Source organism: Artibeus jamaicensis, unplaced genomic scaffold (genome assembly GCF_021234435.1).
Source record: "Artibeus jamaicensis isolate MK-2021 breed Jamaican fruit bat unplaced genomic scaffold, CSHL_Jam_final contig_889, whole genome shotgun sequence".
Lineage (NCBI taxonomy): Eukaryota > Metazoa > Chordata > Mammalia > Chiroptera > Phyllostomidae > Artibeus > Artibeus jamaicensis.
This window is the reverse complement of record NW_026522005.1, coordinates 2,683,049-2,696,800: the sequence shown is the minus strand read 5'-3', so window position 1 is coordinate 2,696,800 and position 13,752 is coordinate 2,683,049. Positions and strand designations below refer to the sequence as shown.

General features: G+C 41.9%; 1 protein-coding gene across 4 annotated transcripts in view; it reads right to left on the bottom strand.

Moving 5' to 3' along the window:
• Window positions 1–13,752, bottom strand: part of CWH43 (cell wall biogenesis 43 C-terminal homolog) — a 54,123-nt gene that overhangs the window by 17,472 nt on the left and 22,899 nt on the right. For all 4 annotated transcript variants that reach the window (XM_053654905.1, XM_037134594.2, XM_053654904.1 and 1 more), the window contains exons 5-9: window positions 12,399–12,600; window positions 10,971–11,059; window positions 7,353–7,610; window positions 4,767–4,892; window positions 1,673–1,752 (exon numbers count right to left, since the gene is read on the bottom strand). In XM_053654905.1, coding sequence (XP_053510880.1) covers window positions 1,673–1,752; window positions 4,767–4,892; window positions 7,353–7,610; window positions 10,971–11,059; window positions 12,399–12,600 — 755 coding nt within the window. The remainder of the gene's footprint in view (window positions 1–1,672; window positions 1,753–4,766; window positions 4,893–7,352; window positions 7,611–10,970; window positions 11,060–12,398; window positions 12,601–13,752) is intronic.

The following is a 13,752-nucleotide window of genomic DNA, read 5'->3' as shown; positions in this document are numbered from 1 at the left end:
TCATAAAGTGGCATGCTGATTCTGAGTTACAAATGGTGTTATTCCCCTATTGTCCTGGCAAGGCCAGACTCCAGCAGCACGGCCCCTTGGAGAGTTGCTCTTTTGGGTCCATGGGCTCAGAGACTATACTGCCCAACATTAATCACCCGTCTGAAACTAATTCCCCTGATCAGCAACAGGGACCCTGAGAAAGAGTATGGCTGCATCAGAACAGATCCATCACCACACCCGAAAACCAACTCCGGTGGACCATCGGAGCTCCGACTGGAAGAGGAGTAAGTAGCGGTCTCTAGGCATAGGAGGGCTGGTACTCAACACAAATAGTTCGATGTGCCACCACCAGTGAGCAGGGCATTTCATCTTTACACAAGAAAGACTATTCAGTTTAGTGAACATCATGTGAAGAGAATGGGACCATCAACAGAGATTTCACGAGGCATGTTTATCTATCCCTCTTCATACAACTATATAATCACCTCTGGGTTTGATCACTCCAAAACCTGGTGCTCCCTCATTCTTCCAATCTCAGTAAATGCTACCTCCCTTCACCCAGTTGCTCAAGCCAAAAACAAAAAAAACAACAAAAAAACCCCCAAAACAGAAGTTATCCTTGGTTCCTTATTTGTTCCTTCAAATACTGTCTTTCTCCCCTGCTAGAGTGTAAACTTTGTGAGAGCAGCCATCTCGCCCAACTTGTTTACCTCCAAACCTCTGTCACCAGGAACAAAAGAGACATTCATAAAGATTTGTCAAATGAATGAACAAAAGAACAGGTAATAAATCCAACGGAAATTACACTTTTTGAAAAGCAACCCTGACATTACATGTCCTCTTCTGACTGACATTATTTGCAGTAATAATGACTAATAAATAAAGGGAAAAAGAAAGAGATCGTATAATATGTTATTTACTTAATTAAAAAATGGTTACTGAGTTCTGAAAGTGGGCCAAGCGCTCCTAGGAATGCCAAGGTCAACAAGAGAAGCACAGCCTGTGTCTTCAGTACAGCTTTGCGTCTAATATGAAGAATTTGCCTGGCAATGCAGATTGCTAAAAAGTTAACCTGCAAATTCTATTTTACCCAAAACTAACACTACCTTACATTACAAAACACATCAACCATTTTAGCAGGGCAGATAGAAAGCATAAATGGCAATGACTTTCTCTTGCCCACTCTTCTGTCAGAGTAAGAGGACAATAAAACATATAAAATTGTAGAGAGCAAGAGGGAAAAGAAAGAGATGAGAAAACTTCCACAACTCATCAATACACAAGTTACCTTACATCTGCAAAATCAAGAATTATCTGTAAGTTTTTTCTTAAACCAAAGAATCTCACATCATTGCCTTTAGCAATATCTATCAGGCAGTATAGGAAGCCCATTATAAAACAGTTCTTTATTTCATAGTTTTAGATGTGTTAACCCATGGGATGACAAAAATAACTTCATATAATAAAATCATGAGCAGTTTGTTTCTATTATATGTGTCTATACTAACCCAAGAACCAACCCAACTTCACAAAATAATTCTATGTTATCATCAGCCTCTGACCCATGGGCTAAGGGGAGATATAAGGCCCTCAATTCATTACATCCAGGTCTAGAGTTCCATCATAATGGTGAGGCATACAAACTGTATGTATATACATATATATGATATAAATTACTTACCCTTTTTCCCAATTTGCTCTCATAGGTTTTATGCCGTAGTCCTAATCCTAATAGCCCAACACCAACAAGCAGCCACAAAACTAGACAGAAAGAAAAGATACTTGTTTAAAAGAAATTAAGTTTGCGTAAAATAATTTTCATGAAATTATTGAACCTATTAATCAAGGATTTTGTGCAAAGGGGAAATGTCTAATTTCTAGGTTAGTTTTCATGTATGACATGCATACTAACCCAAACTTTAAAACCAGATTTCAAAGAATCTTCCCTAAGATATACCAATGACTATGAGATTAAAGTAAAAATAAGTCATAAATAGAACAGGAAATAATACATGAGAAAACAACTCTCCATGAGCAGGAACCAGCAGCAGGAAAAAAACACCCTGAAGAATCAAGCCCACAAATACTTCAGATATTGAACTTTGAGAATCAGAATATAAAATAGATGCTTAACATGTTTAGAAAAATAAACAGGGCATTCAAGATATGACTGAGGAACATTAAACTAAATCAATGATCAGGAACAGTTGTAAAGAAAACAATAGACTTGCAGAAATAAAATTCAATAATGACTATAGTTGAAAGTAGAAGCTCAATGGACAAGACAAATAGCAGATTAGATGAAGCTGAGTAGAGATTTAGTGCAAGGGATAACTTAAAGACAAAGGTAAAGAATATGAAAGAGGCTAAGAAATATGGGGAAGAGAATAAGAAGATCCAAGTCATATCTAATTAGAGTCAAAAAAAAAAAGGAAGAGCAAGACTGTCAGGATTAGAAACAAGAGAAAGAATGAGATAGAGGCAGTATTTGTAGACATAATGCTGAGAACTTTCCAGAATTGATAAAAGACAAGGCCCTTAGATTTGGAAAGCACCAAAGACTCCCAAGTATGTGGTGAGTGGGCAGGTGAAGAAGAATCTACATCCAGATGTATCTCAATGGAACTGCCGGATGCCAAACAGAATCATGACAGCTGCCAGAGAGAAAAGACAGATGATCTTCAAAGGAGCAAAAATTGTGACAGCTGACTTTTCATCAGCAAAAATAAAAGCCAGACGACAGGAGAGTATCTTTAAGTGCTGAGGTGATGGGGAACAACTACCAAAAGAACAGAAGTTAAAGATATGATTTCCAAACAAGAAAGAGAAGTGGGAAGGTGGGGGAATGGATAAAAACCCAATCAATGCAAAAGAAAGCATGAAGATAAACAAGGAAAAATATACCTAGAGAAAGTAGAAAAAGAAAAGGAAAAGAAAGATGATAGCAATAAATTGTAATACATGAGAAATGGCAATGAAAAGAGATTAAACTTTGAAGGTAAAAGTCAAGGACTGACATTCTAGAAAAGGCAAAACAATGGAGCGAGTGGTTGCAAGGAGTTTGGAGGAAGGAGGGAAGGATGGATAGGTGGAAAGCAAGGAACATTTAATAGCAAAACTACTCCGCATGAGACTGTGATGGCAGATACATGTCACTGTACATTTGTCCAAACCCATAGAATCTACAACCCAAGAGTGAGCCCCAGTGTATACTGTGGACACTGGGTGATGGTGACGCGTCTGTGTATCATCATCAGTAGTAATAAATGTACCGCTCCAGTGGGGGGTGTTGATAGCGGAGGAGGGGCAGGGGGAGAGAGCTGTGTGTCTGTGATGTCAGAGGGTATGCCAAAAACCTCTGTACTTCCTACTCAATTGTGCTCTGAACCTAAAATGGTTCTAAAAAATAAAGTATATTTTTAAAAATTACATAAAACTGTCTGGACAACTTTGCAAGTAAACTGTTCCAAATGCCTGAATTTGGTGAATCAACTAAAGAATGATGGTTCTTAATAATAAATTTTTTAAAAGACAAAGATTGTCAGGATTAAAAACAATTAAGCAAACGCTGCCAGACCCTGGTTTCAGGAAACAGAAATGAAACATAAGAATACAAAAAAAACCCCTCCTTAAATTGTAAACCCCTCAAATTTTAAAATAATCTTTTCAAATTATGATAGAATACATATTCAGGGATTTTTTTAAAGATTTTATTTATTTATTTTTATAGAGGAGAAAAGAGGGAGAGAAACATCAGTTTGGTTGCCTCTCACGAATCCCCTACTGAGGACCTGGCCTGCAACCCAGGCAGGTGCCCTGACTGGGAATGGAACTGGCAACCCTTCAGTTCACAGGCCGGCACTCAGTCCAGCCAGGGCCGCATTCAGGTTTTTATATAATGGTCTTACTGCTTTGTGACACTTCTTATAGAAATACATTGAAATTTTATTTAGAGTCTTAATTGTTTTTTATCTCTTCATTCTTTAATATTTTGTCTTCTTTAGAAAACTATCAGCTTATTGAAGATGGAATCCAGTTTTTACACATCTTTAAATCTACTCAACACTATGTAGTTATGAAATTTGTTGTATCTTAATAGGCTATCTGCAAAATTTATACATTCAATAAATACTTATTTAATCCAGTTCATTTCAAATAAGTCATGTTTCATAGTAAACTTATTTCATGTTTGAGTTTCTAGTTCATCACTAGTACAAAAGTAAACACATTTAATCTCCTAAACAGGAAAGCAAGAAATAAAATAGTCTCAACTACTAAAACAAGGTGCTTTGGAAGTTTTACCTGTTAAAATCACCTTACCTATGTTAGATGGGAAACAAAACTCACACAGAGTATCATGGTTGAAATGACCTGAAATCAGAGATTTGCTGCAGGGGCGTCCAACCCGCAGCCCATGCGCCGCCTGCAGCCCAGGACAGCTGTGGGTGCGGCTCCATTAAAAATTGTAAATTTACTTAAAATGTTATGAGATTTTTTGTGATTACATGTTGCAATGTATTTAATACGTGGCCCCAGACAACTCCTTTTCTTTCAGTGTGGCTCAAAGACGCCAAAAGGTTGGACACCCCTGCTTTGAAGTATTTCACCAAAAAAAAGTAGGGAAGGTGGTTGTTAATAACATTGGAAAATAGTTAACAACTGTTGGAATGGGGTGAAGAGTATATGAGGGTTCCCTATACTCTTAATTTCATATGTGTTTGAAGATTTATAATTTTAATAACCACTTTAAAAAAAGAAAGCAAAACTCTACTTACAAAGTTTCATGTATTCTTTACTCTTCCTGAAAAGCACTTTAGGGCTGTTTTTTGTTTGAAGAAGAAAGTCAAGACTTTTCTTAGGACCGAACAGCATATTCAGTCCAAGAATCACCATCACTGTCCCTATTAAAAGAGAAAGAATATAGTAATCTATATTTCATTTAGTCCAAAAATCCTTCCAATGATAAATTCCAGGAGCCAAGGTTTCAATGAAAAGGCACCCCCTGGAAATTCAGTTAAGTGAATTTACCTCAGTACCTAAGCAGACATTCTACTAGTGTACGTCTGATCATTGGGATGATCATAAGCAATCAGCAAGCTAGAACCAATAAATTTTTTTTCAAGTTTCTGAGTGTGTCCTTGTTGTTAGATCACTGAGAGCGTGCATGGCTGCTGATAGGGCAAAGGAGGGCGGAGCTCAAGAGAAGAGAACTTTACGCACTCGGTCTCCGCCACTAAACAGACTCCACCTGCACCAAGAGGAGGAGCACAAAAGAGGCTGCATGGGTTCCCAGCATGGTGGCACTTGTGGCAATAATGCTGGCCTGGGACGTGGTATTCTGGGCACAGGCTCCTCACAGAGGTGCAAGCCAGGACACTCCCTGTGCCAACAAGCTGGGTCAGTAAAGTCGAGCTCAGTTAGGAGATACGTTTCATTGTAAGCATGGAAATAGGTATGACTAAACAGGTATTTAGGTATTTCTAAACAGGTATTCCCCACAAATGAGGAAATGCCAAGTAACGGTTAATTCTAGGTGGAGGTTAGCCAAAAAAAAAAAAAAATTATGTGTAGTTTCCAGGAAATAGCAGGAAAACCCCAGACAATAAATTTACAAGTAGCTTTTGATTTAATACAGTTCTTCAGTTCTTTTCTATGGTATCAAAGCTATTGTGAACATGACCAACATTTCTTGATTTTGTGGGCTTATGAATATAATGCCTCTCTTACTTAAAAAAAATCAGTTGAGAAAGCACTCAAGGCACATCATTCATGACACTCTAAAGAAAGAAATGTGTTTAGAATGGCTCTTACTTTCATTCGTTTCCTCCACATGGCAGACCCCTAAGCAAGCCGGAGCAAGGAAAAAGCAGGGCATTGCACAGCAAGACAGAGCGGGACAGAGCACACACACCTGAAAGAAACCAGAAGAAACACCGAGTTCGCAAAGCCAAGATCACCGCGGAGGGAATGCAGTGATGGGTTTCTCTACCTGGATGAGAGCTTGGGAGTTGCCAGAAATATCAAATTCTCAAAAGTCATGTCAAATATTTCACGTAATTTAAAAATATATTGTCCAAATCAGCCTGTCCTGGCAGAAGTCTAGCTTGTGGAACAGAAAAGTTGAGTGAAAATGTACAGAGTAGTTGAATGCACACCAAGGGCACCAGGGGAGGGGGCGGGGTGGGAGGCTACAAAGACACTCAGCTAGAAGCCCAGAGTTGGGTGCACACTCCCCGCATCTGTAATTCCACAAGTATTTGTCTAATTTTACACATGGTGTTTCCCCCACCACACTGAAGCTTCAGGTGGGCCAGGACACTGTGCCTCTTCAATCTCTAGCACCTGGCACTTTGCCTGGAACACAGGAGGTGTGCAGTAATATTTTTTAATGAGTAAATGAACAAATGGAAAATGAATGCATGAAGCAACAAGAATTGAACCCCCTACTAACATGTTTTGGCTCCTCCCTTTTAAAAGTGGAAGCATCCGACATGATTTACTTAAACCAAAATGATAAATATTTGATTTGTATTTATACATCAGTAATTTCGTTGTTGCCAGCAGACAATTTTTAAAGTAAGTTTAAAAAACCAAGGTAAATTTATAAAACTTTAATTTTGGTACATAAATTCATACTCACTAAAATAAAAGTGTGTTTATTCTATAATTTGGGAATTTGTCATTTGCACTAAGATTCATATATGCAAAAATATATTTTATAGGTAAAAATATAGCAAATAAAAATCATAGATAAAATTCAGGAGAACCAAAAAAATCACAATTCCTATGTATATATTTTTTAAGATTTTATTTCTTTAGCTTTAGAGGGGAAGGGAAAGAGAGAGGGAGAGGAATATCAGTGTATGGTTGCCTCTCATGCTTCCCGTGTTGGGAACTGGCCTACAACCCAGGCATGTGCCCTGACTGGGTATCAAACCATAATCCCTTAGTTCTCAGGCCTGTGCTCAATCCACTGAGCTACACCAGCCAGGGCACAATTCCTTTGTATATTTACAAGCCTACACTGAAGTAGCAATGCGAGCAACACAGCACATAGCACAAGTGTCAAGAGCACCTCTTCTGTACTTCATCACGAGTTAGACTCGTTTTCCGCACCAAACTTACTTAAAGGGACTGTTAGTATTACATGGCACTGAAATTCAGATGAATGAAGAAATTTGTTTTTAAGTAGTAATGTAGACATTCTTCCAGTTTTTTTCCCATATCCATAGACCCCATTTTAATGAGAAATGCAAGATCATCCTCTTTATTTCCACTTGTCATATAAAGTACTAAATCCCAGTCTGAAGGATAGTTTCCAGTAGTTATTACTTGAATCCAGACCTTTCAAATGCACTCACCCAAAAGCATGTCAGATCTTTCTCTAGCGTAGACACCTCCTGGGACGAATTTAAAAGCGGTGCACCATGCACAGAAAAATATGTCTAGCAGATAAAATACCATGGCAATGGTCATGGTTTTCCCGGGGCTTGAGCCGGAGCTAATAAGGTGTCCGAGTACTTGAGGCCACATGGATGCTGTGAAGAGGGCGAGGACGCAACCAGAAACAGCAGCTGCCCACGTGGGCAAGTAAAGAAGACCTGCAGCCGAAGCCGCTCCTGTGTTTGAGAGAAAAAGAAAAAAAAATCAGACAGGAATAGCAGTAACAGTCTCTTCCATTTTCTCCAAAAAAGGGGATGACTGATGTGTAGCCATTTAGAGCCAGGAGGGACCTCAGGGCCACACTGGTCCAGTCCTCACGTTAATGAGAAACTGCAGTCTAGGAGGTTAAGGTGACTTGCCAGAGGTCAGGTAGCTGGTGACTTGCACAGCTGGTGATGGAATGTGGGTCTAGTGACTCTCAGTCCAATGATATTTCTTCAGGAATAGTGGGTGGAGAGAAGGCATTTTTAGATTATTTGTGTTAAGATCCTAAGAGCAATAAAAATGGAAAAAAGTGAACTTACCGGCAATACCAAAAACATGTCTATTTAACTAGCCAGACCCAGGACATTAGAAAACATGTAGAGTCAGTGTGCTTCCCAGAATGTTTTTGTGAAGGACCTCCCTAAAGGCATTTCCATCCATTTAAATACTGCTCCTTGTCCTACATTAAGTAAGCTGACTTTCCCAACCTCAGGGGCCCCAAGGGAGATGTGACTGGGACAGTATTGTAGACATGCTGCTCCAGCAAGTCCACAGGCAGTTCACCCCTTATCCAACAGCCTCGTAGGGGTGGGGGCTGCGCAATCTGCATGGTCCACAGCAGGCCCTTTGTAAATGTTGGCTAATTTGTTGAGCCAATCCTTAGGAAATACAACAATTCTCCCACTTCCTCTGAAATCGGCTTTGAGAAAGCATCTCAGGGTCTTACAGCACCCCATTTGGAAACATCGATACAATACTTTTCCATAGAATACACCATTTCCTAGACATTTCAATCGGTGTTGGATCATTGTGACCCACCCTTCGAGGGGGTCTGCAGCAGACTCCTCACTGCTCCAGGCAGAAACTCCAGAAAAGGCAGCAGAGGGAGCAGGAGGTGGCTGCAGCCAGGTTCCTCGTGCCCCACGGCTGGCCTCCATCAGTACGTCGTTCTGCCCGCACCGTCACAGGACAGCGCCAAGTGACTCCCTACTCCCCCCACTTCAAAAGACTGTCAGTCAGGTAAGCATGAGAACCAGGTTTGAGGGCCCTCTCCAACTCACAGACCTGAACTCCACAGTGAGACCAAACGACACTTATATTCAGAAATGGTTATTTTCATAACAGAATTTTTTTTCATATTGAAATAAAACATATGTAATGCCTAGTCACTGTAGACATTTAAAAAATACAGAACTGAAAGGAATCAGTTAAGAACTGCCTAAGACTAAGATAACCAAGGTCGATACTCCAACGTTATTTCTCATCTTTTTCTATGTCTATATGGGAGTATTTTTAGGTAAATAAAATCATACCATATATTAAGGATTATGTTCTGCTTCTTATTTGACATTATATCAAGAACACTTTCTCATGTTATTAATTTTTGCCTAAAACATTTTATGCATATATATTATTCCACTGGATAAATACACTGCAATATAAGCATTCATTTTGCTGTCATCGGCCATGTATGAAGCTTTTGACACCATGAGGAACATCTTTCTTTGTCAATTAATCTTTTACTATGATTCTGATTGTTTCCTTAAAACAGATTCCTAGAAGGATAATGACTGTGTCAAGAGGTAGAAGCATTTTAAAGCCATAATTTCATGCTGAAATTCAACTGGAATTTTCGACTTTAACTGTACAATGAAAAAAGATGGTTTATTCTACAGGCTGCTTTTTAAATGTGATTTCCAGGGATGAATCAGTGAGAAGTGGGTCCCATCTCTAGATAATTAAGTGTGAAGTCCAGCCTATTTCAGGTGAGTAGGTGATCTGAGAGGGAGATGAAGCTCCTGACTTATGGCTCTGCTCCTCCGTCTACAGCAAAGAGCCTATTAGAAGCTTGAATCTGTTTGCCCCAAGAGTCTTTTAAACTACCATTTAATACTCCAGAGAGACTGCAACACTAGATTGGATTTCACTCTCATGGGTAAGACCTTGCTTATCTGGGAAAGTAAATATAAGTGTAATAACACTGGAAGTCACAGCTTTTCTGTTCTTTAATAGTTGGTATGTCTGCAGACCTCATTTCTCCCATGTTTAAAATGAAGCAGCTAGCCATCTGCCCTATAAGCATTTTGCTTCTATTTCATGAACAAAGGCATGATATAAATGCTTAACAAACTTTCAACTGTACTCCATGTTCCTTTTCCCTTTCGCATGCAGATTAAGAAGCCGTATATGCTCATTGCAAACTCAGCATTAGCAAAGCTCTCTGGTCCTTTTCCTGAAGAATCTCATGAGGCATCTCTCAGATGAGAAGAAAGGTTACTCCAATATTCACACAAACTTCCTCAGACCCCACAGGGAATGCCTACCAGAAAATACACAAGCGAGTAAAAACAGCTCAATGCAAGAGACCACATCCTGCTCTCACAGCTCCAGGAGGATGAGGACCATTAACTGAGCAACCCATGTGGATTACAGGAATGTCTCCACGCAAAGGTGATGGCATTTAGGATGTACAGACATTTACTTCTTGTGTTATTCAACCTGCACCAATTACCGATACACATATTCTCCCATATCCACACGGCATCTAGTGCAACACTCTGATTCACCTGCTTAATTAACATGTGAAAAGACATCTCACAGAAATCAGACATACTTACTGTTGGCCCTGCCACAGAGTGGAGAATTTTTTAATTTAACACTAAAACTGACTCTAACCATGTCTGCTGTCTTTTAAGGGAAGGGCAAAGAATGGCTAATTCAGTCATAAGAAGATAAGTAGAATGCTCCTGAAGTATCATGGCTTCATCAATATTCTGTGGCTCTAAAGGGAGGAGGTGGTCCAAGCCTTTGAATAAGCCAACAGGGACCCCAAAGCTGGAGAGAAGGGCGAGGAACTAAACTGTTGCCTGTAAAGCAGACAGGGAAACTGAGCTTCATTATGGAGTCCCGAAGGAGGGCATTCCTGCAAACCAGGTTAGCAAGCAATCCTGGAGGTCTGGCAGCAGGGCCACGTGCCGCCCTCCATCTTCTCAGGCCTTCAGTTAATCTGAAGGCACCTGACACCCGTCTTCGATGAGTCATTTGGGAGACAAGGGAGATACATCAGCATAGTCAGGACAGGACTAGACAGCTACAGGAGAAGAGGGGAAATGAAAGAAGAGGAAGTGAAATCTGGAGCCAACTGTCACTGGCAATCATGGTGACATCTGGGTCATAGGGGCTGCAGCTGGTTCTACGCAATAGCCCACTTGGCAACAGCACACGCTTGCTGTTTCAGCCATCTACTTCTGGTCTAGGTGCACATGCTGGCATGTTTAATAAATCGGACGACCAAGTTGAACGGCTGGCACCTGCAGGTAAACTCCACATACCTGTAACCCACCAGATTAAACTGGTACCCGGGAACCACGAACAAGTTGAAAGTATCAATCCGCTCACCAAACCCAGCAGAATTGCACCTCTGTCAAAAAAGGACATGCCATAAGACTTCTGACATTGTTAATATGTCATTATCCCACATATAAAAAAGAAAAATATCTCCTACCTCTTGGTATACCCAAAAGATAACATGAGTGTGAAACAACCAATGAGATGTTGAGAGCCCATGGGAACTAATATTACATTCGCATACATTCAGAACACTGTCTCATGTGACTTGGTATGAGAGGGGGGAAAAAAACCCTGAAAGGTTTTAAGCAAGAGAGTGATGGAGTCAGACATGCATTTTAGAGAGACCACTCTGGGGCAGTGTAGAGAACACTGTGCTGAAGAGAGACCATTAGAAGGCTGGGGGCAAGGCGATGCGGACTCTGCTAAGGCAGACAAGGCTGCAGATGGGGAGGAAGGGATAGATCCTTTCAGAGAAGTAGTGGAATCGACAGGACTTAATGCCCAATTAGATGCAGCAAATGAGGAAGACTCAGAATTCTAGGATGACTTGGCAGAGTGAACGAGGCATGGAGGAGCAAGAACACGTTTGGGGACTGGGAGCTACTGAGTCTAGATGTGGGCGTGCTGAGCTTGAGACTCCTTGGGGTAGGCGCAGATGTTTGCTGGGGTAAGGTTCAGCGGGCGGTGACATGTATCCAGATGTGGGAATTTCAGCCCAATAAGAGACAGCAGGTATCCGAGGCAGATGTTTTAAAGGCCCCCCCATCTTTTAACATGAAGGGCTGGACCTCACCACTGGAGAAAAGAGGTGTCAGGAAAAGTAGAGCGAGAGTTCATGAGGACCAAGCACATGGACCAGCACTTCAACTCAAGACTGCTAACTCCTCGACTGCTTGAGCAGGTCTCAAAGCACCCGAGGATGCAGAGGGCTCCAGGAGCTTCCGTCCATTGCAGAAAATGAAGGTCTATGCCCAGGTTGCCAACCCAGTCCCTCACAAGGGCCCTCCAGTTCCATCCTACCGAATTCCCGTAACTGGGATGGGACAGGGGTGGGAGTCAGGATAAAATGGCCAGGCAGTGCCATGCCTTCCCTGGCACTGAGAATGGTCTACGTGGAGATGCTTCAGAGTCTCAGGATGCCCATGCGGGAGCACCCAGAACCCATTACTTAGCTGTGCCCAGTCCTCAGTCCTCCCCCGGTGCCCCTGCACCACCAGGGCAAATGCCCTTCTGGCTCCCCCCGTCTCCAAAGTACACAGTAAGCCCACGCCACGTTTCTGATACCTAAAGAAAGTAGTCTAGGCAATATCCGGCCGTCACAGGTCTAGCTGTGCCACCAAGAAGGAATTTGCTTCTTCAACCATAACATGGTTGCAGAACGTTATGCTGATGTCCACACCCAAACTCACCCAAATGGGTTAGGATCTGGCCCTGGCTGAGGATGCCCACTCACTGCCCATCTGGAAACGAGAGAGACTTCTCCGAAAATCCAGTGGGTGAGGAACACCAGGCTGCCAAAGGCAGCCCCAGCCAGCAGCCAATGAGGCCTGCAGGCCACCCCCTTGGCTGCCTGGCTGCTCTTCCTTCCCTCAGGGTCACGGCAGTCACCATCTGGGGTAAGAAAGGAAAAGGTCAGTTACACGGAAGCGTACCCTCACCATTTAACAGGCGTTCAGCAAGCAATAAGTGTCATCCAGCTTCAAGGAGCTTACTTTAGAGGGAAGGTGAGACATGCAACTACCATACAAAGCGGAATCTGTGGAGAGCTACTCTGTGGGAGAGATCCTTCTTGGCAGGCTGGATCAGGAATGGTTTAAGGAAAACAAAGCATCTTGGAATTTGACACATGAAAATGCCCCAGGTTATTTGCTTTGCACAAACTAAACAGTAGGAGCAAAAATAGAGGAAGAAAAAGTGAATGGTATGTTTAGGGAACCAATGCAGTTCAGGGTGCAAATGAGTAGAATATTTCCAGTGCACCAGGCTGCTCCGCCACAGAAGAACAGGGCTGCCGTCTGCGCCACCGCCGCCCCCCCCCCCGTGTACTCAGAGTAATGACACTGAATTGACTGAGCAGTTACTGTATGCTAAGTCCTGTTCAAGCCCTTTTCTGAGCTCATGTAATCTTCACGTCAACGTCATGGAAGTGGCTCTATTACTAATCTTATTTTTACAGGCTAGAAAACTAAAACCTAAAGAGAGAGCAAGTAACTTGTCAAAGGAAAAAGAAGCTGGGATCAGAACTTTGGCAATTTGGCTCCAGTGCCTATGTACTTAACTAGATGATACTTCTGGGACTATTTAACCAAGCAGCCTCACCTCATTGCATAAGTGACTTACTGCACAAAAATGTAACCAGTGGAGGAAATGCTGGCAGAGTTTCTTTGTAGGAGCAGAGAGCCTGTTGGGCAGATGCTTTATGACAGTGTGAAGCTCTTTGCAGGATGGAAGGACTCCCTAGGGGCTGGCAGCCCCGACTGCAGAAGAAGAAAGCCATTCTGCCAACAAAGGAGCCAGCGGAAGGAGGAGCAGAGCTGAGAGCTATGGATGAAGACGAAAGAGGTGAAGACAGAGGGTAGGTGGAGGCCTGGAGGGTAAGCAGACAGTCTTTGGAGAAGACAAACACCTAAGCTGAATCTGCTGAGTAATATGTTGTGAATTATGGTGGGTGAGCCTTCGCCCAGGACCCAGCAAATACTCAATAAAACTACAAAAAGTACCTGGTGTGATCAGCTGTCCTGGGAAGCTGGTGAGGACTCTAGA